This window comes from Branchiostoma belcheri, unplaced genomic scaffold (assembly GCF_001625305.1).
Source record: "Branchiostoma belcheri isolate BF01 breed outbred unplaced genomic scaffold, Haploidv18h27 scaffold94, whole genome shotgun sequence".
NCBI lineage: Eukaryota > Metazoa > Chordata > Leptocardii > Amphioxiformes > Branchiostomatidae > Branchiostoma > Branchiostoma belcheri.
This window is the reverse complement of record NW_017804620.1, coordinates 430,209-448,735: the sequence shown is the minus strand read 5'-3', so window position 1 is coordinate 448,735 and position 18,527 is coordinate 430,209. Positions and strand designations below refer to the sequence as shown.

Sequence of the window (18,527 nt, the reverse complement as noted above, 5' to 3'; positions counted from 1 at the left end):
CGATATATTTTACAGCTGATAATTTCATCTATTTATCAATTTTAAAACATTATATATCGATTTTAGAATAATAGACTGAAAATAAAACCGATAATTTGTCATTTTTAGAATGTTTCAGCAACGTTTTACAGCTGTAACAGTGCTAACCTGCTCGCCCCTTTCGGTTTTTACACAGCCAATGTCGCTGAAAAGTTTTCAAGGTCAAATCCTGAACCATTTCTTTTTAGAAATCCCGCCAAGCTAGTTTGTGTAATTTTTTCTGCCATATAATTCATAGCTTAGTCAATCTTATTGATTTTATGTGAAAGGTCATAAAATTCTTCGTTAGCAAAGTTTTCAAAGTCAAACAATGACGCTTGACCCAGAAACAGCACCACCCTTTGTGGGGACATAATGGTTCGTCCCGTTTATTACGGAAGAAAGAGAAGTTAAAGATGGCGGCGACGTTACGAACTGTTCTGTCCCGAGTTCTGCCCCAAAGTCGCGCTGTGGCCGCTAACCTGACGGCCGGTCCCTCCAGCCGGCTGCCTGCGGCTACCGCAACACTCCTGCACAGGTTTGGCACCAGTTTCGTCCGATATTTAGGTTGATTGTTGGTAAAAATTGCGGTATTGTGGAAGTGTTATATATGGCCGGGGGGGGGGGGCATGCGTAAGATGAAAACAATGGGTGTTTTGACAGATTTACAGAGGCTTTTAGTACTAATCCTGCTATATATCTTCATATATAGCTTATAAGACATTGGAACAGCAGAATCAATTGAACCACGTACAGTACACAATAAGTAACTTGCCAGACCGGTTTAATATTTTAGAGGTTAAATGATGGGCGTGACAAGATGGAAACCATTGATATGAAGGACATTTCAAAACACAGTAACATTTGGGATGAATGAAAGGATGAATGGATGAATTCCTGGCTTTCTTTCTTTAAACTGGAATTCCCTGTCAGATTAGGCAAATTGGAAGTTTGAAGGCATTTTTAACCCTTGTCCTGCTGGACTTTTTTTACACAATATTTTCAAGTAATTTGAAGTCTTAATCAGGTCACTGACCCTTGACTTTTTTTGCCCTGCGGTGGTGTAGTTACTTCTGCATTCATTCAATCATTGCATTTCGCTGCAGTGTGATGCGTTGCATGAGAAGCATACACAGGGCACTATATAGATGGTACTGTATGTGCAATCCTTATATATATACAGGCCTGTATATGTATATATGGGTCACCGCGGCAGGACAACCACATCAACAAAGTTGACAACTTAAGAGCCTTAACCATTGACCTTTCACACTGTCATTATCATTAATTGATATCTTTTATTTATTTATTTATGATCAGATGTCGGAGTACCGGAGCGCCTGATGAGGACGTGACCTTGGAACAGTTCCGGCCTGAAACCTCATCTGTGCCGGCCATGACCGACATCGGGACACGAAGGATCTTCTCGGAGGACCACGACATCTTCCGGGCGAGCGTGAGGAGGTTCTGGGCAGAGGAGGTGGCACCCAATCACACTCAGTACGTCTGTTTGTTTGTTTGTTTTTATTACCCTGGCTCATCTCAGTAACATAGCCCTGCAAAACATACATATTTTTTTTGCTCTGTTTCTTCTTCTTCTTCTTCCTGCCTCTTCTTTTTCTTCTTCTCCAAACAAATAAGGTCAATGACCTGAACCAGATGCCTGTCACCATGGTAACTAGAAACTAGTGTTGGTTTACCAGGGGTTTTTCTAGAAAAATTTGGCATGAGGGAGCAGTATCACGGCGAGGGAGCGAAGCGACCGAGGGGGGGTTGGTGCGGAAGGGGGTTATCCCCCCTTCCGCCATGTGAAGCCTTTGAAAATTTGAAGTTGAAATGGGACATTTTGAGGCTATTTGAGGGAGGCCATTTGAACTCTTAACCTCAATGTACCTTTCCCAAATTTCTATTCATGCATTGCATATTTCACTTATAAAATATAAGTACAACCAACAGTACACACAATCTGCAAATCACCCTTTATACACTTACACACACAATTAGTGATCAATGTTACTAGTAGCTCCAGATGACAACATTGGGTTTGCCACAAGCTGAAACCTTTCCCATGGCACAATTGCAACACATTCATCCAAGCTGCTACAAACTCAGGTCTCATGTTTCACTTCAGAGCCTGTTCTATAGTATGCAAATGAAGGAGGCCTAGCTACATGTCTTTTAGCAAGTTCTCAATGAACATTGTTTCTTCCATTCAAACTTTTACTACTAGAGCTAAATTTTCAAGTTTGTGGTAAGATTTTGGAATTTTTATGAGAGTAACATAGTTTGTAATGCTAGAATATATTGTTATGTGGTGTTGTTTTTGTATTTTTACTGGAAAAAGATGATTTTGAAAAAGACTTAGGCTTCAATCTGAAAATTGATATGAGGGCGCTGGTTTGTTACATGAGGGCGCTGCGCCCTTGTTCCCCTGTTCAGAAAAACCCCTGGTTTACATCATGTTGCAATTTTATAAGAGGAGGGATTTAGACTCCTATCTGACCATACATAGGAATGTGTTTGAGTGAGAATTAACAGAGCAGACCATATGCGAAGGTTAACATGATGCCTTTGCTTGGCTTTGCTTTCTAGTTGATTAATAAATTGATTGATTGATTTATTGATTATGGACAGGTATGAGAAAGACGGGCAGGTGAGCCGTGAGGTGTGGCTGAAGGCAGGAGAGCAAGGCCTGCTGGGAGTGAACACTCCGGAGGAACTGGGCGGAATCGGAGCAGACGTCTTGTACTCAGCTGTCATGTGGGAGGAACAGTGAGGAAACTTTCCTGTCTTAAACTAAGTTAAAGTCTAAGTGTTTTTCATTTTATTTAATTATATTACGAGATCGTATGATGAAGATAGAAATTTAGTAAAATAAAAGGCCATAACATATCAGGAAGGCCAGAGTAGAAAAATGGCAACAATCCTTCCCATCATACATCTCTCTCTCAAACTTTGACCTCTCATAGCATGATGGGAAACAAAATGGCCGCACCCGTGGATGCCAACTAAAATAGACCAGGTTTCGCTATGCAAACCTGTAATGAATACTTCTGGTATATAGCTGTATATAAGATTAGAAATGGATATCCTTATATGGGTTGATATGGGAGCTCACTTGCAGTGCTGCCCCCTTGCAGGATGTACTCGAATTGCAGCGGGCCTGGTTACGCCATGCACTCGGACATCGTGATGCCTTACATCCAGAAGTACGGGACCCCCGAGCAACACGAGAGACTGCTCCCTGACATGGTGGCCGGCAGTAAGATCGGCGCTCTGGCCATGACTGAACCTGGAGCTGGAAGGTAACATGCTTAATTCTGCCAAAATACAGTTACTCAAGCTACTGGATATGATTTTGCAAATGGTCAGGTAGCATCCACTACCTTTCGTGTTGCAAGCTGTAGTAGTGTACCAACAGCTACCTCTAGGGGGCAGTACTAACATTACTGTATTTCTGCAGTGACCTGCAGGGAATACGAACCAACGCTAAGAAGAACGGAGATGACTGGATCCTGAATGGCAGCAAGGTGGGAACATAAAGTACAGCAGCTAACACTTTTACTTAATATGAAGAGGCACAATTTGAAAAAGAAATATCATAGGACATCACAAGTTCTCGTCTCTTCTTCCCCTTCAGTAAAGTCGAAATATAATGCTTCTTGAGACAAGTGAGTGAGTGAATGAATTAATGAATGAGTGTGAGTGAGTGAGTGAGTGAGAGTGATTGAAGGAATGAAGGAATAAAGGAAGGAAAGGAAAGGAAAGATTGAATGAATATGATATGGGTAGCTTAACAGTCAATAGCAGTATTCTATGCAATAAAAACATGTCATGGTTGGATGGCTGATGTCATCATTACTGTGTTTTTGTTTACATGTTTGTTTGTTGTCAGGTGTTCATCACGAACGGTTGGATGGCTGATGTCACCATCGTCGTGGCGATCACCAATCCGCAGGCCAAGTCGGCCGCACATGGGATCAGCCTCTTTCTGGTGGAGGACGGGATGGAGGGCTTCAAGAAGGGACGAAAACTGGAGAAAATCGGGATGAAGGCTCAGGTGAGAAGGAATCTTTTCTTCTGTCATCCAGAGAGTAAAGGAGACACAAGGGCAGCGCTGTATGACATGTAGTAGCGTGCGTAGTCCAGTGGTTAGCGATCCTACCTCTGGACTAAGAGGTTGGGAGTTCGAATCCCGGCTGTTGTCGCTCACCCAACATGCACACTTCTGTTTAGGGTCGCAGTCCCTAGGATGGGACGTTAAGCCGTGGTCCACTGTTCATTGCACTTGTCAAAAAGAGCCAGGGGAATTTCCCCAGTACAATGAACCTCAGATTTCGAAGCTCCCCCCAAAAGTTAGTGAGCACTGTGTCCTAGATTGCAGTTGCACATTCGAACTTAAGGGTGTCTATGGTTAGCCTGGTGACCAAACCTATTATAGCTCCTGAGTCCTCTCCGCAAATAGTTGTAGAACTCGGGAGCTATAATAGGTTTGTTAACCAGGCTAGTCTATGGTATGTCTGTATCCTAAGAATGTGTCCAAAGGTAAATCTTTCACACTGCTGACACATTTTCTCTTCCTCCTTGTTTCAGGACACAGCAGAGTTGTTCTTCGATGATGTCCGCCTGCCTCCCTCAGCTCTGTTAGGTCAGGAGAACCGGGGGTTTGTTTACCTCATGCAGGTTTGTTTGTTTGTTTTTTTGTTTACCTCATGCAGGTTTGTTTGTTTGTTTTTTTTGTTTACCTCATGCAGGTTTGTTTGTTTGTTTGTTTACCTCATGCAGGTAAATGATAGCCTCTACCAGGCTTCGGGAAGCAGCTGAAAAGCAAAGAAATCGACCAAATAGACAGATTATGCCAGGGGAGTTTGTCCACGCTAAGAGAACAGCAAACTGAACAGAAAACTGTTCCCTTAGTGTGGACCAACTTATCTGACTATTTGGCCAATGTCTACTCTTTTCAGCCACCTCCCGAAGCCTGGTAGAGGCTACTAAATGATCCTGGTGTAGTAGCAGTAGTTTGTTGGGCTAGACCATGTGAAGATAATCATTATGTGTTTGCTGTGCAAATGTTACCTTTCTAGTTACTATCAAACTCTCTATTAGTGGGGTCGTGTAGCGCAACGGCAGCGTGCGCGACTCGGAATCGAGAGGTCCCGGGTTCGAGTCCTGACATGCCACTGATCTTGTGCCCTTGGGAAAGGCACTTTACACGACTTTCCCCACTAGACTCAAGTGAAAATGAGTATTGTCTGTCCAGTATTCGTTTCTATGTGCGGGACACAACACCAGCAACAGCTGCCTGTGTCCCACGTGTATTGCACTGTTGCAATTTCAATAAATCAAATCAAATCAATCAATCAAATCAAACTCTCTATTTCTCCAGGAGTTACCGCAGGAGAGACTGATCATCGCAGACATGGCGATCGCTTCGTCTGAGTTCATGTTTGAGGAGACCAGGAACTACGTCAAGGAGAGGAAGGCTTTCGGCAAGACGGTCTCAAGACTTCAGGTGAAAATCCAAGTTATCCTTAAAGATAGTAAAATGTTGAACTTTATTCCAACACACATGCAGAGTACGGAGATCTAATTTTAATGACCACTGTTGGCTTCATCGGATAATTAATGAAATTTTTATGTTACCGAATTGTTTTTGCTCAGTTTCTTCCTCTTCTATCTTCTCCAAACCAAAAAGGTCAATGACCTGAACCAGAGGTCTATCACCATGGTAACTGGTGTTGGGTTACACAATGTTGCAATTTTATAGTAGGCAGGATTTATACTCCTGTCACCATATATGTGAATGTGTTTGTAATGAGTATTTTTAACAGAGCAGACCATATGCAAAGGTAAACATTATGCATTTGCTTTGCAAACATTACCTTTTTTTACTGTTTTGATGTTCCCAGACCATCCAACACAAGCTGGCAGAGATAAAGACAGACATCTGTGTGGGTCGGGCGTTTCTGGACCAGTGTCTGGAGCTACATAACCAGGGTCGACTGGACTCCAACACTGCCTCCATGGCCAAGTTCTGGTGAGTCACAAGTTTAAAACTTGTCCATAACATAAGATGAACATCAGGCATTGCAATTATTTATCTTCAAAGTGCGCTAACAAGAAATGGTTTGAGCTGTCTCCACAAGCCTTCACAACTCTAAGAGTATGAGCTCCATTTTTGCAAAGATCCGTAGTTTTGAGACTGTGAAAGACCCCACAATAAGCCATTACAGGGCCTCGGACCTACAGAATCATGGGGCTACATGTGGGAATATCCCATCGCTAAAGCCATGTGTTAACAGTGTTTCTGTGTGTTCCGTAACCCCCTTACAGGGCCTCAGACCTACAGAATCATGGGGCTACATGTGGGAGTATCCCATCGCTAAAGCCATGTGTTAACAGTATCTGTGTTTTCCCTAACCCCCTTACAGGGCCTCGGACCTACAGAACCGTGTGGCGACCCAGTGCCTACAGATGCATGGAGGTTGGGGCTACATGTGGGAGTATCCCATCGCTAAAGCCATGTGTTAACAGTGTTTCTGTGTGTTCCCTAACCCCCTTACAGGGCCTCGGACCTACAGAACCGTGTGGCTACCCAGTGCCTACAGATGCATGGAGGTTGGGGCTACATGTGGGAGTATCCCATCGCTAAAGCGTTCGTCGACTCTCGTGTCCAGCCCATCTATGGAGGAAGTAACGAGATCATGAAGGAACTTGTCGCTCGCAACATCGTCAACTAGAGGTCACAAAAAACACAACATCGTAAGCTAGGAGTCATCTGAGGACAATAAAAGTTCAATATCTTCAAGTAGAGGTCATCTGGGGACACCTTAAACGTCCTTAACTTGGTGTCATCTGAGGACAGCTAAAATCTTCTACTAGAGGTCATCTAAGGACATCAAAAATACAATGCTGCATTAGGCTTGATTCAGGCCTATGCCTTTTTAACCTTGTATTGTTTGTATTATATGGTTTTATTCTTTTTAGTTTGGAAAAAGCTGGCTTTCTACCATGCATTTATTTGTGTTGAAGGGAATTTTATGTTACAAAAAGCAGTAGCAAACTCTGCAATATCCTCAATGACTGTCATTTTTTAGGCTGTAAAATGTCGTATAAATGTATGTTTTTTTACACATACAATACTGTTATGTATTAAAAGCAAAGGTGTAAGCCTTAGTGTAATACCGGGTAAATGAAAAGAATTTATGTCTGTAAATTTCACATCTGTAATAACATTGAGGTAACATCCCTTCAATGTAGTATACTAGACTATGTAATCGAATGTTAAATATCTATATCATAGTTAAAAGTGTAGTAATTATATCCGTAGTTTTATGCAATATATGTAAGTACCTTGTATTTTTCTTTTGAGATGTGCAAGATGCTGTATTCTTTTATATAGACAATTTTGAGACAAAAGTTCTATGCTAACATGTACATGTATTGCTTGCTGAACTTATTATATTCATGCAAACTACACCTGCTGTAAGTTCACAAAATGTTTGTATATTTATTAGAAAAGAAGAATAAATGGTGTTATTTGGTTGAGTTTGTGGCTTTCCAATGATTTTCTAAAACTTTGGGTATGGTAGTATTGTTTTGGGTGGTTGCTTGTCCGGACAAAGTAGGTTGACGGCACATGGGTTTTGAAGAGATTGACAGGCAGAATGACAGGTTAAAAGAGGTCTAGAGAATAGACATGTAGACACAGAAAATGGAGAAAATTTGAACGAAAACCCAGTTTCACAGAATTAAAAATTTGATTTCATTGTTTTCGTTTGTTAAATCCTGGTTTTGTATCTTTGAAACCTTTGCAACATTGAAGAGAAACTTTTTGAATAGTTCAGAATACCCAGGTGCATTGTGGTCATGTTGCGCTCCCTGCCCACATTTACTTCCCACAATACACCGCTCCAACTGGGTTGAACTTGGGGGCAAACCAAGCATTGCTTCGGGGGATGTTCATGAAGTGTAACATATAACCTTGCATTTTTTTTTTAATTTTCTGTAATTTAAAGATTATGGTTTGGAAAAAAACTATGTCTACATTTCTGCTAAATGTAGACATAGTTTTTTTCAAGCGGTGCACGGTTCCGAACTTTGCCCCCTCCCCTAAGATAGACTTTGGACGGTCCCTGAAAGTAGTTGACAAGGTCGGCCAAGATGGCGGGGGCTGTACGAACTGTTCTGTCCGGAGTTTTGTCTCGTCGTGTCCATATTGCTGCTAGTTCCTGCTGCCGACTTCCCGTAGCCTCATCCACACAACTGTACAGGTTTGGGGAAGTTTTTGTGTCGTTTTCTGGTCGCGTGGATTTGCGGAAAACGCGAAAAGTTTGGCGGTAGGAGAGGGGATAGCCGTAGTGCCTGTGTTTACGACCGAACCATTCAAGATTTGTGGGGATACGTATATTAAATTCCTATCCATTTGCTATCTACTAGTAATGTATCACAAGTAATGACATTACCTTAAGTTTAGTGTATTGTTATTGTATAACTGTATTATTTATTTGCAGTAAGAGACTCGAAAGACTGTTTTGTTAATCAACGTCTGATTTAGCTGGGACCAAGTTTACCCATTTTCGGGAACCGATGGTTTCGTCCGCCTAACCTTACCAGCTGACGATCTAAGTATTTTGGCATACGCAATCATCAAAAACTCTTCATAGAGAAAGAACACTGATATATTTAGGGTTGTTGCACGAAGCGGGAGATTTTCGTTGATGTTTTGAGCACCAATCTAAATCTAGAGAATGAACTTTTCTGAAACCGGTTGTACTCTCGGTTGAAACTCTTATTTACTAACGGGAGGGGTCCTAATTAATATTCCGACCTATGTTCCATGCAAACGCACATACCTTTGGTAATAGTTTATCTCATTCTGACTAAAAACCCGCGCAACATGAGCTATAATATTGACCTAGTGTTTAACATGGGTCAATCTTAGAAGAGAGTTTAGAAATTATAATACATAAGAATCTACAACTGTTTTTCTGTCCCAAACAAGTCCTCTTTTTATGATTACATGACTGATTGGCGTATCTTATTACCTGGATGTCTAACCTTCATCGATGTGTTTGTTTGTTTGTTTGTTTATTTACCAGATGTCGGAGTACCGGAGCGCCGGAGGAGGTCGTTGCCATGGAGATGTTCCGGCTGGAGACGACCTCTGCGCCGACCTTGATGGACATCGGCACGCGGAGAATCTTCCAGGAGGAACACGACATCTACCGGGCCAGCGCCAGGAGGTTCTGGGCAGAGGAGGTCCTGCCTAACCACACACAGTACGTAGCTATACATTGGACTTTAAAAGTTGTTTTTCAAGGATCTCAAAACTGTTCAAACCTAAAAATAGTAGATAGTAAGTACTATAATATTATTTTAGTTTAGGGGATTCATTCCTCAGGCTAACTCAGTAACTGACATCTCGCACACGCAGTCGTCCCTCAGTAAGACATCTGGAGCCGCACAGTTTCCGTTTAGAACTTTTATTCAGCCTGTCACACAACCAGTTTGGCCTGTGTGGCTTCATTGATTATTAATTGACTAGTTCATTGATTGATTGACAGGTATGAGAAAGACGGGCAGGTAAGCCGTGAGGTGTGGCTGAAGGCAGGAGAGCAAGGCCTGCTGGGAGTGAACACTCCGGAGGAACTGGGCGGAATCGGAGCAGACGTCTTGTACTCAGCTGTCATGTGGGAGGAACAGTGAGGAAACTTTCAGTTATTTCATTTATTTCCTGTCTTAAAAGTTGTTTTTACCTTTGCCAAGAAGATTGTGTTTTCATTGGTGTCCATGTGTACATGTATGTGAGTGTGTGTGTGTGTGTGTGTGTGTGTGTGTGTGTGTGTGTTTGTGTGTGTATGTGTGTGTGTGTGTACATGTGTGTGTGTGTGTGTGTGTGACAGTGTGTGTGTGTGTGTGTGAAAAGGCTTAGATGGATTGTCTTGATACATGTAGGTAGGTCTTGGTGAGACCTAAAAATGATATGATCAAATCGCTAGCAGCTTGTTATGGTACTGCAGCTGGACTTCCGGTTTTGATATCTCCTGATCTGGACACGCTAGGGTCACGAATTTTGAATGTTAGGTAGCTCTTGAACATGGGAATAATTGACGTAAGTTTGGGCCCCCTAGCAGCATGTTCGGGAAATGTAGGGGCATTTGGAAGTACTGTAACAAGAAACTTCGGTCTGACGTGTGCTGCTGCCCCCTTGCAGGTCCTACTCAAACTGCAGCGGACCCGGGTTTGCGTTGCACACTGATATCGTGATGCCTTACATCGCCAAGTACGGTTCGCTTGAACAACACGAGAAGTTCTGACGTTATGTATTGCTGCCCCCTTGCAGGTCATACTCGAACTGCAGCGGACCCGGGTTTGCGTTGCACACTGATATCGTGATGCCTTACATCGCCAAGTACGGCTCGCGGGACCAACACGAGAAGTTCCTCCCTGACATGACGGCTGGTCGGAAGATCGGAGCGATCGCGATGACAGAACCGGGAGCTGGCAGGTCGGTGTTTTCACCCTTCTTTCGTTACTTCATTCCTGTCCTCCTTTCTTCCTTCCATTATAAGTTATTAAACTGACTTGTTTAAAGAAACTTTAATGTCCTCAGTTTTGTATACTACATGTAGTATACTAATGTGTTTTTTATTCCTTCATTTCCTGACTTCCCTCCTTTCCACCTTCCTTTTTCTTTCCTCACTGCCTTCTGTCTGTTGAAAGTGATAAAACTAACTTGTTCAAAGAAACTGTAATGTTCTCAGTTATGTATGCTCCAGAGTGATAGGAAGGACAAAAATATTGCAGCCTGCCAAAAGCAGGGTCTGTAAAAGTCACTGCCATGTTATTGGGGCTGCAGTACCAATAGTTACCTCCAGAGGGCAGCACTGATTACTGTATTTCTGCAGTGACTTGCAGGGTGTGAGAACCAACGCTAGAAAGGATGGAGATGACTGGATCCTCAATGGCAGTAAGGTATGTGCAAAGGATAGATCATGTGTTTACAGAGGTATTTCTGATGTACTTAAATGACCACTGGGATGGTAGCCTTTGATGGAAGCTAATTGTGGATCTGAATAAACTCAGACTTGTGTTAAAAATTTACTTTACTGTGCTTTATCTAAAAGCAAACTGATGTTATCATGAAAGTTTATCTGTGTTGATAGTTGTACATATTTAAAGTTAAAACTTTTGATCCCAAAAAAATTCTCACACCTAGAGCTTTTGACCAGTCACTCTGGTCTTCCTCAGTAGACTTGTTGAAAGCTCTAGTCGAGAGAATTTTTTTGTGTTGGACCAAAAGTTTTAACCAACACAGATGAACTTTCATGATTGATGTAAATGTTGTTTGTTTGTTTGTTTACAGGTGTTTATCACGAACGGTTGGATGGCTGATGTCACCATCGTCGTGGCGATCACCAATCCGCAGGCCAAGTCGGCCGCACACGGCATCAGCCTCTTTCTGGTGGAGGACGGGGTGGAGGGATTCAAGAAGGGACGAAAACTCGACAAGATCGGACTCAAGGCTCAGGTATGTACATGTAGTCTCTACCAGACTAACTACGCTGGCTATATATAAGGAGAATATTTGCCAGGGGAGTTTGGCTGCCCTGGGGTTGGACTGGCCGCGCAGTTAGGAGGGAAAGAACCAACCTTTTGCGACCGGACTCCCCTGGCCAATTTTACTCTCTTTTTTGCCGAATTCTACAATCCGTATTCCCGTAGAAAGGTCTGGTGGAGGCCTTTAGGCACCGGCTAAGATTAGAAGGGAATCAACATAAAAAATGGGAAGTACCCAAATTTTCAACTGTCCAACTCCAGTCTTTATCAAGGAATGTTATTTATTTACATGGATCTGTTGTTGTTATTGTTCAGGACACGGCAGAGTTGTTCTTTGACGATGTCCGCCTGCCTCCATCAGCCTTGCTGGGTCAGGAGAACAGGGGGTTTGTTTACCTCATGCAGGTTTGTTTGTTTGTTTGTTTGTGACTTTGTCTCAAAAAGTGAGTTCCTTTCTGCATCAAGTGACACATAGGGCAGCGTCCATCTCCATTTCTGTAGCCCTTGGGCCACACATCAGTGCAATCACTACATCAGGGGGCTAGTCCACTCTACTGGTAGTGGCGTGTGTTTAACCCCCATACTCGTTCCCAAATGCTGAGTGCTAAGCAGAGAAAGCAGTATGTACCATTTTTAAACTCTTTGGTATGACTTGGCGGAGGATCGAACTCACGACCTACCGAGTGCAAGACAAGCACCCTACCTACTTGGCTGTTTGTTTGTGCAGGAGTTGCCCCAGGAACGGCTACTCATCGCAGACATGGGGATCGCCTCGTCTGAGTTCATGTTTGAGGAGACCAGGAACTACGTCAAGGAGAGGAAGGCTTTCGGCAAGACGGTCTCAAGACTTCAGGTGATGGTTTATGCATTTTTACAGCAGTAAAGAAAGGTAAAGGTAAAAGTAGCCTTTTTAAGACTGTATCAGTAGTGTGTCTTGGGCACAGTATTGGTAGCTAGGCCGAGCCCATCCCTCTACTTCCACTGCCTTTTACCTCCCCAACTGAAGTTCAGCAAGACTGTTATGACTTCAGATGATGGGTACAAAGAGGTAAAAGGAGTCCTGTAGCCTTTTTGAGTCTGTATCAGCAGTAGGTTGTTCATCCACTGTTCATCTAGGGCACAGTATTGAAAGGCAGAGCCAATCCCTCTCCTTCTACTGCATTTTACCTCCCCAACTGAAGTCAGGAACCTGTTTTACACCTGGGTGGAGTCGATGCCCAGTTACAATACCTATATAGCTCCCGAGTCCTACATCCTATATGCGGAGAGGATGTAGGACTCGGGAGCTATAATAGGTTTGGCAACCAGGTGGAGTCAGGAAAGTTGTGTAGACTGTGTTTCCCAAAGACCAGGTGTTTTTGTATAGCCTAGGTTGCTTACAAATTCTATAATGATTAGAAGATGAAGCCAAGTTTTGCTGTGCCTTTTCCAGACCATCCAACACAAGCTGGCAGAGATAAAGACAGACATCTGTGTGGGTCGGGCGTTTCTGGACCAGTGTCTGGAGCTACACAACCAGGGTCGTCTGGACTCCAACACTGCCTCCATGGCCAAGTTCTGGTGATTACCTACCTACCTACCTACCTACCTACCTACCTACCTACCTACCTACCTACCTACCTACCTACCTACCTAAATACCTACCTACCTACCTACCTACCTACCTACCTACCTACCTACCTACCTACCCAAATACCTACCTACCTACCTACCTAAATACCTACCTACCTACCCAAATACCTACCCAAATACCTACCCAAATACCTACCTACCTACCCAAATACCTACCTACCTACCCAAATACCTACCCAAATACCTACCTACCTACCCAAATACCTACCTACCTACCCAAATACCTACCCAAGTACCTACCTACCTACCCAAATACCTACCTACCTACCCAAATACCCCTACCTACCTACCTACCTACCCAAATACCTACCTACCCAAATACCTTCCCAAATACCTACCCAAATACCTACCCAAATACCTACCCAAATACCTACCCAAATACCTACCTACCTACCTACCTACCCAAATACCTACCTACCTACCTACCCAAATACCTACCTACCTACCTACCTACCTACCCAAATACCTACCCAAATACCTACCTACCTACCCAAATACCTACCTACCTACCCAAATACCTACCTACCTACCCAAATACCTACCTACCCAAATACCTACCTACCTACCTACCTACCTACCCAAATACCTACCTACCTACCCAAATACCTACCTACCTACCCAAATACCTACCCAAATACCTACCTACCTACCCCAAATACCTACCTACCTACCCAAATACCTACCCAAATACCTACCTACCTACCCAAATACCTACCTACCTACCCAAATACCTACCCAAATACCTACCTACCTACCCAAATACCTACCTACCTACCCAAATACCTACCCAAATACCTACCTACGCAAATACCTACCTACGCAAATACCTACCTACCCAAACACATTCAGTCTACTCTGATAATTCCTACCCAAACACATTCAGATACTAGTATATGGTCAGACAGGAGTCTAGGTCCCTCCTGCTATAAAATTGCAACATGATGTAACCCAACACCAGTTACCATAGTGACAGACGTCTGGTTCTGGTCATTGACCTTCTATCTATCCAGTTTATCGTCTGTTGTTCCCAGTGTTTGGAGGGTTAGACGTGCTTGTACTATGTTGCTGGGGCTTGATGGTAGCTCACCATTTGCCTCTATCCTCAGATTTACTTTGAATTAGATTTATAATGTATTTTTTCCCCTCGTTTTAGGGCCTCGGACCTACAGAACCGTGTGGCTACCCAGTGCCTACAGATGCACGGAGGTTGGGGCTACATGTGGGAGTATCCCATCGCTAAAGCGTTCGTCGACTCTCGTGTCCAGCCCATCTACGGAGGAAGCAACGAGATCATGAAGGAACTCATCGCTCGCAACATCGTCAACTAGGGGTCATCTAAGGACACCGAAAATTCAACATCTTCAAGTAGAGGTCATCTGAGGACACAGAAAATTCAACATCAACTAGGGGTTGTCTAAGGACACCGAAAACACAACATCTTTAACTGGAGCTTGTCTAACTGGCAGCGAAAACATCATTAACTAAAAGCTATTGGACCATACAATTGCTCTTTGGTGATTCATATGAAGGAAATTTTAAAGTAGGAACTTCTAACAAATCTTTAGAAAATTAAAGCAAAAAGTGACATTCCATTGTCTTTCACAAGCTGGCAAAATAATCAAGTTTCCAAATTCAAATGTCAATTTTAAATGCTGCATCTCTTTTAAAAATAATGATCTAAATAAGACATTTCTACAGAATTTGACGAAATTATTCTTTGAATAAGCTGGCTTTTGCTGTATTTTTGTATTTATTGCAGTTTTGCCTTGAGTGGTCGTTTGTTTGCCTAATATGCAAGTATAATGCAAGAACAAACTGTATTTCACCAGCTGCAAGTCTCCACTTGTTTAGAGGAGAGAATTTCTCAATGACATGCCTGGGTGTCATCATGCCCTAAATGGTGATGTTGTGTGTGTTGCAAAAACCATGTGCCTGTGTCATCATCCTTCAGACTCCACATGTAATTATGCTACTGATGTCTGTGAGAAAAACTCTAACACACTGACTTCGCCTTCCAACAGGATTAAAAGGTAAGCTCTAAATTATCCTATCATAGTATTTAGATAACAGAAGGTTTTACATTCAAGGATTGATTGCTTGAGATGCAGTGTTCATATGTGGATTTGGTTTATGCAAGGTCATTATATAGGATCATCATCAATGTTATTGAGAATAAATTGTACAGTGAATCTTTCATTGGCTTCAAGTTTCTAAATTTTTTATTGTTGCTTTGTGATGAGGTTTTTTTAACCATTAACAATTTCAACAATTTGTTTAATTAATCTTTTCTTCAGTTCTGAAATATTACTGAAAAGGACTCTGGCTGGACAAACTTACCCATATTTTGTCCAATCTTGAATTTTAGGTCATGAGGCAACATAAAACAGAATTTTAAAAAATATGAAAACCAAAATTTCCATGTTTTTTTTTAAAGAAAACCCAATTGTTACAGAAAATCTTAAGACTTCAGAAAAAATCCCCATTAGGCATAAACAGAATTTTTGAAGAGTGAAATTCCCACATTTTTTTCCAGAAAATCAATGTAACAGAAGATATTACGGCCTCAGAAAAAAATCATTTGCAGCAGTTTCATTTTCTACAATGATACAATGAACATGCCTGTAAACAACAGTTGTATTGTGAGATTGTCCCAGTAACAGTTCTAACACAGTAGGGGATGTGTGTACAAGCCAGCAGCGCTTTTCTCCACTGTTTTCTTCCAGGATTTCTACCCTACAGGAAAAGGAAACTCGGCTAGACTCAAGAATTCTTCCCTCTCCCACAGTGTCAGACTTATCCTGACAGACAATTCACATTCTGATAATCAATTTCAATAACTAATTAGTACTTTTTTGTGTCTATTGTTTTTATTTTTAGGAGAGCTGCTTTTTTTTCTGTCATATATATGGCCTCTTTTACTTAGTCAATATTGACCATCGTAAAATACTAATTTGTGGTCCGCTTTTTCCACACCCGTGCAAAAATCTTATGAAGACAGTAAAAGTCTGCTTTCCCTTCTGATTCAGTCTGAAATTTCAAAATGGATCTGTCTCCGTGTTGGATTATTTTTTCAGTCCTTTCATTTTTAGATACCCATCTATGTATGAAGGTGTTTGAACAAAGTCCTGCCAACCTGCCCACCCCCGTAATCTCAGAATGGAATAGTCCATATACAAAGCACCTGTTTTGCCTGGACAATTTTCTCCTTCGACTGTTGAGCAAATTTATATTTCACTTCAGCTGTGGCCTTTTTACATTGGCAAACATCAGAAACGTGAGACCTGGTGTCAGCTAACAGTTGAGTAGATGTATTATACATGTACTCAGTAACACATACAATGTTTTAGGTTTGGGCTTTTGAAATTTGATTATTAGGATGACATTGTGTTACTATAAATGACTTCTTCCTTCATTGAATTTGTTGTGAAACAAACGTAACAAAATATGGTTTACTTTTATTGTTTGTTTTCATCTCAATATTTATTTTCTGGTATAGATTTAGCATATCCTAGTGAAATTGTCATTTGACAGTTGGTACAGCCTAATAAAAAAATGTCAAGTCACTCAAAAGAAGTGATGTAATGTTAAATCTATGCCAAAGACTGGCTCGCCATACAACAAACTAACAAAATATGGTTTGCTTTTTGTTTGTTTTCATTTCAATATTTCTTTTCTGGTTTAGAATTGTTTGACAATTGGTGTATTGGCCGAATGAAAAATAGCAAGTCACTCATAAGATGTGATGTAAATCAGTGGTAACAACTCGTGGGTTCACGTACAATAGGACCTTTGTACATGTGTACTTTGCAACAAAGGCGTGGCAAATGCTTCCTCATTCCACCAGGCGTTATGTTACCCACTTCCCCATACTCTGTCTGAAGCCAAAACCACAGGACTATACCATTGGTTATGTAGGGTAGCCTCTACCAGGAGGGCCTGCAAGTCCTTTTTTGTAAGGCATAATCAGGCCGTTTTAGACTTCGGAATTCGTAGGCAGCCTCCGCAAAAATCAACCTAATTCGTAATTGGACATTAGTCGCAAATCGTAAAGTCGTAATCAGCTCTGAGACTTTAACGTAATTCGTAATAGGCGGCGAAAATTTTGCGTAATTCGTAATCACTACCCCCCCTTGCAGGCCCTCTACCAGGCTTTGGGAGGCAGCTGGAAATAGTAGAGCCTGGGTGCGGCAAACTGTTTTCTCTAGCGGACCAATTTCTCTGGCATGTTATCTCTCTATTTGGCCAATTTCTACTCTTTCCTTACTCTTTCATTAATTATCCTGATGAAGGCGACAGTGGTCGCTGAAAATTTGATCCCTGTAAATAGTGTGTTGGAATAAATTTTAACGATTTACTATGATTACTACCAACACAGATGAACTTTCATGATATTCTACTCTTTCCAGTCACCTCCCGAAGCCTGGTAGAGGCTATATAGAGGACTGCCTGCAGGGTTTTCTGTAAGGGTTAGACAAGATGCAATTTTCGTTTACAGTACCAGAATTTGTAGGGAAAACTTTTTTTATCCTTGCAATTTATTATGTGATGGCTACATATTTTGTAATTGACTTCCTGAATTTAGCATAATGTGCATAAGTGATCCTGAATTTTGTATACAGCATTTACAGAACCCCCATGCAGACCCTCTCATTTGGTAAAAGAATATGACACACTCAGTCTGAGGCAACTGAAAATAAAAGAGGATCTAAAATTAATCTTTTTCGCTTATGAGTAAAACTAAAATGTTGCTTGCTTGGAGAAACTGATTCCTTGCGAACAAACCCTTTATAATTATCAAGTCAAATCATAAAGATAATGGTATCATCCACTATAATGTTTTTTCCTGTTTTCTTGGAAGAAGTCTGTTCACAGGATGCTGGGCAAATTAAGTTCATCTGTCCTACTTTATTTCAATCTAAACATTTCTGACTCTTTGGACTATGTTATGTTATGAAAACTTATATAATAATATTAACAAAAGTCTCTTTTTTTACTCGAAACTTTGAAAGTCATTACTGATTTGTTTTTTTATTAAGAATGAAAGAGAATCCTACATTAACTGGTTTTAACAACTTCAAAAATTACCGAGATTTAGATGACTTGTTGGTTGTTATGTCCTTGTTTTGATAACTTGAGAACAATGGAAAATTTCAGAAACAAAGAATTTGCGATGGTAAAATCACGTTTCTTTATGTTAAAAACCTTTCACCCTTCCTTTCACGCACAGTGGGCACTCAAAGTTCACAATTAAGAACTTTGGACGGTCAACTTTGTGGGGACAATATAAATGTGGCGCTCATAAGATTTGGCGCCAA

At 41.6% G+C, this 18,527-nt stretch overlaps 2 protein-coding genes across 2 annotated transcripts; both read left to right on the top strand.

Moving 5' to 3' along the window:
- The first annotated feature begins 419 nt into the window (after positions 1-419).
- Positions 420-7,567, top strand: LOC109461586 (long-chain specific acyl-CoA dehydrogenase, mitochondrial-like). The gene is made up of 10 exons (XM_019757965.1): positions 420-556; positions 1,339-1,518; positions 2,653-2,790; positions 3,159-3,323; positions 3,482-3,548; positions 3,914-4,078; positions 4,612-4,701; positions 5,405-5,530; positions 5,928-6,055; positions 6,584-7,567. Exons 1-10 carry the CDS (start codon positions 435-437, stop codon positions 6,756-6,758), a joined length of 1,356 nt encoding a protein of 451 aa, XP_019613524.1. The 5' UTR covers positions 420-434; the 3' UTR covers positions 6,759-7,567.
- Positions 7,568-8,168: 601 nt separating this feature from the next.
- On the top strand, positions 8,169-15,408 carry LOC109461619 (long-chain specific acyl-CoA dehydrogenase, mitochondrial-like). Its single transcript, XM_019757998.1, has 10 exons — positions 8,169-8,291; positions 9,120-9,299; positions 9,585-9,722; positions 10,364-10,528; positions 10,929-10,995; positions 11,387-11,551; positions 11,896-11,985; positions 12,308-12,433; positions 13,013-13,140; positions 14,366-15,408. Exons 1-10 carry the CDS (start codon positions 8,182-8,184, stop codon positions 14,538-14,540), a joined length of 1,344 nt encoding a protein of 447 aa, XP_019613557.1. The 5' UTR covers positions 8,169-8,181; the 3' UTR covers positions 14,541-15,408.
- The last annotated feature ends 3,119 nt before the right edge of the window (positions 15,409-18,527 follow it).

Bases quoted from the DNA above. Each gene is read 5' to 3' on its own strand.
- LOC109461586 (XM_019757965.1), top strand. From the start codon at position 435: ATGGCGGCGACGTTACGAACTGTTCTGTCCCGAGTTCTGCCCCAAAGT. The intron at 3,549-3,913 runs GTGGGAACATAA...GTTTGTTGTCAG, and splicing joins GGATCCTGAATGGCAGCAAG to GTGTTCATCACGAACGGTTG. The intron at 6,056-6,583 runs GTGAGTCACAAG...ACCCCCTTACAG, and splicing joins GCCTCCATGGCCAAGTTCTG to GGCCTCGGACCTACAGAACC.
- LOC109461619 (XM_019757998.1), top strand. From the start codon at position 8,182: ATGGCGGGGGCTGTACGAACTGTTCTGTCCGGAGTTTTGTCTCGTCGT. The intron at 9,300-9,584 runs GTACGTAGCTAT...ATTGATTGACAG, and splicing joins GTCCTGCCTAACCACACACA to GTATGAGAAAGACGGGCAGG. The intron at 9,723-10,363 runs GTGAGGAAACTT...GCCCCCTTGCAG, and splicing joins GCTGTCATGTGGGAGGAACA to GTCATACTCGAACTGCAGCG.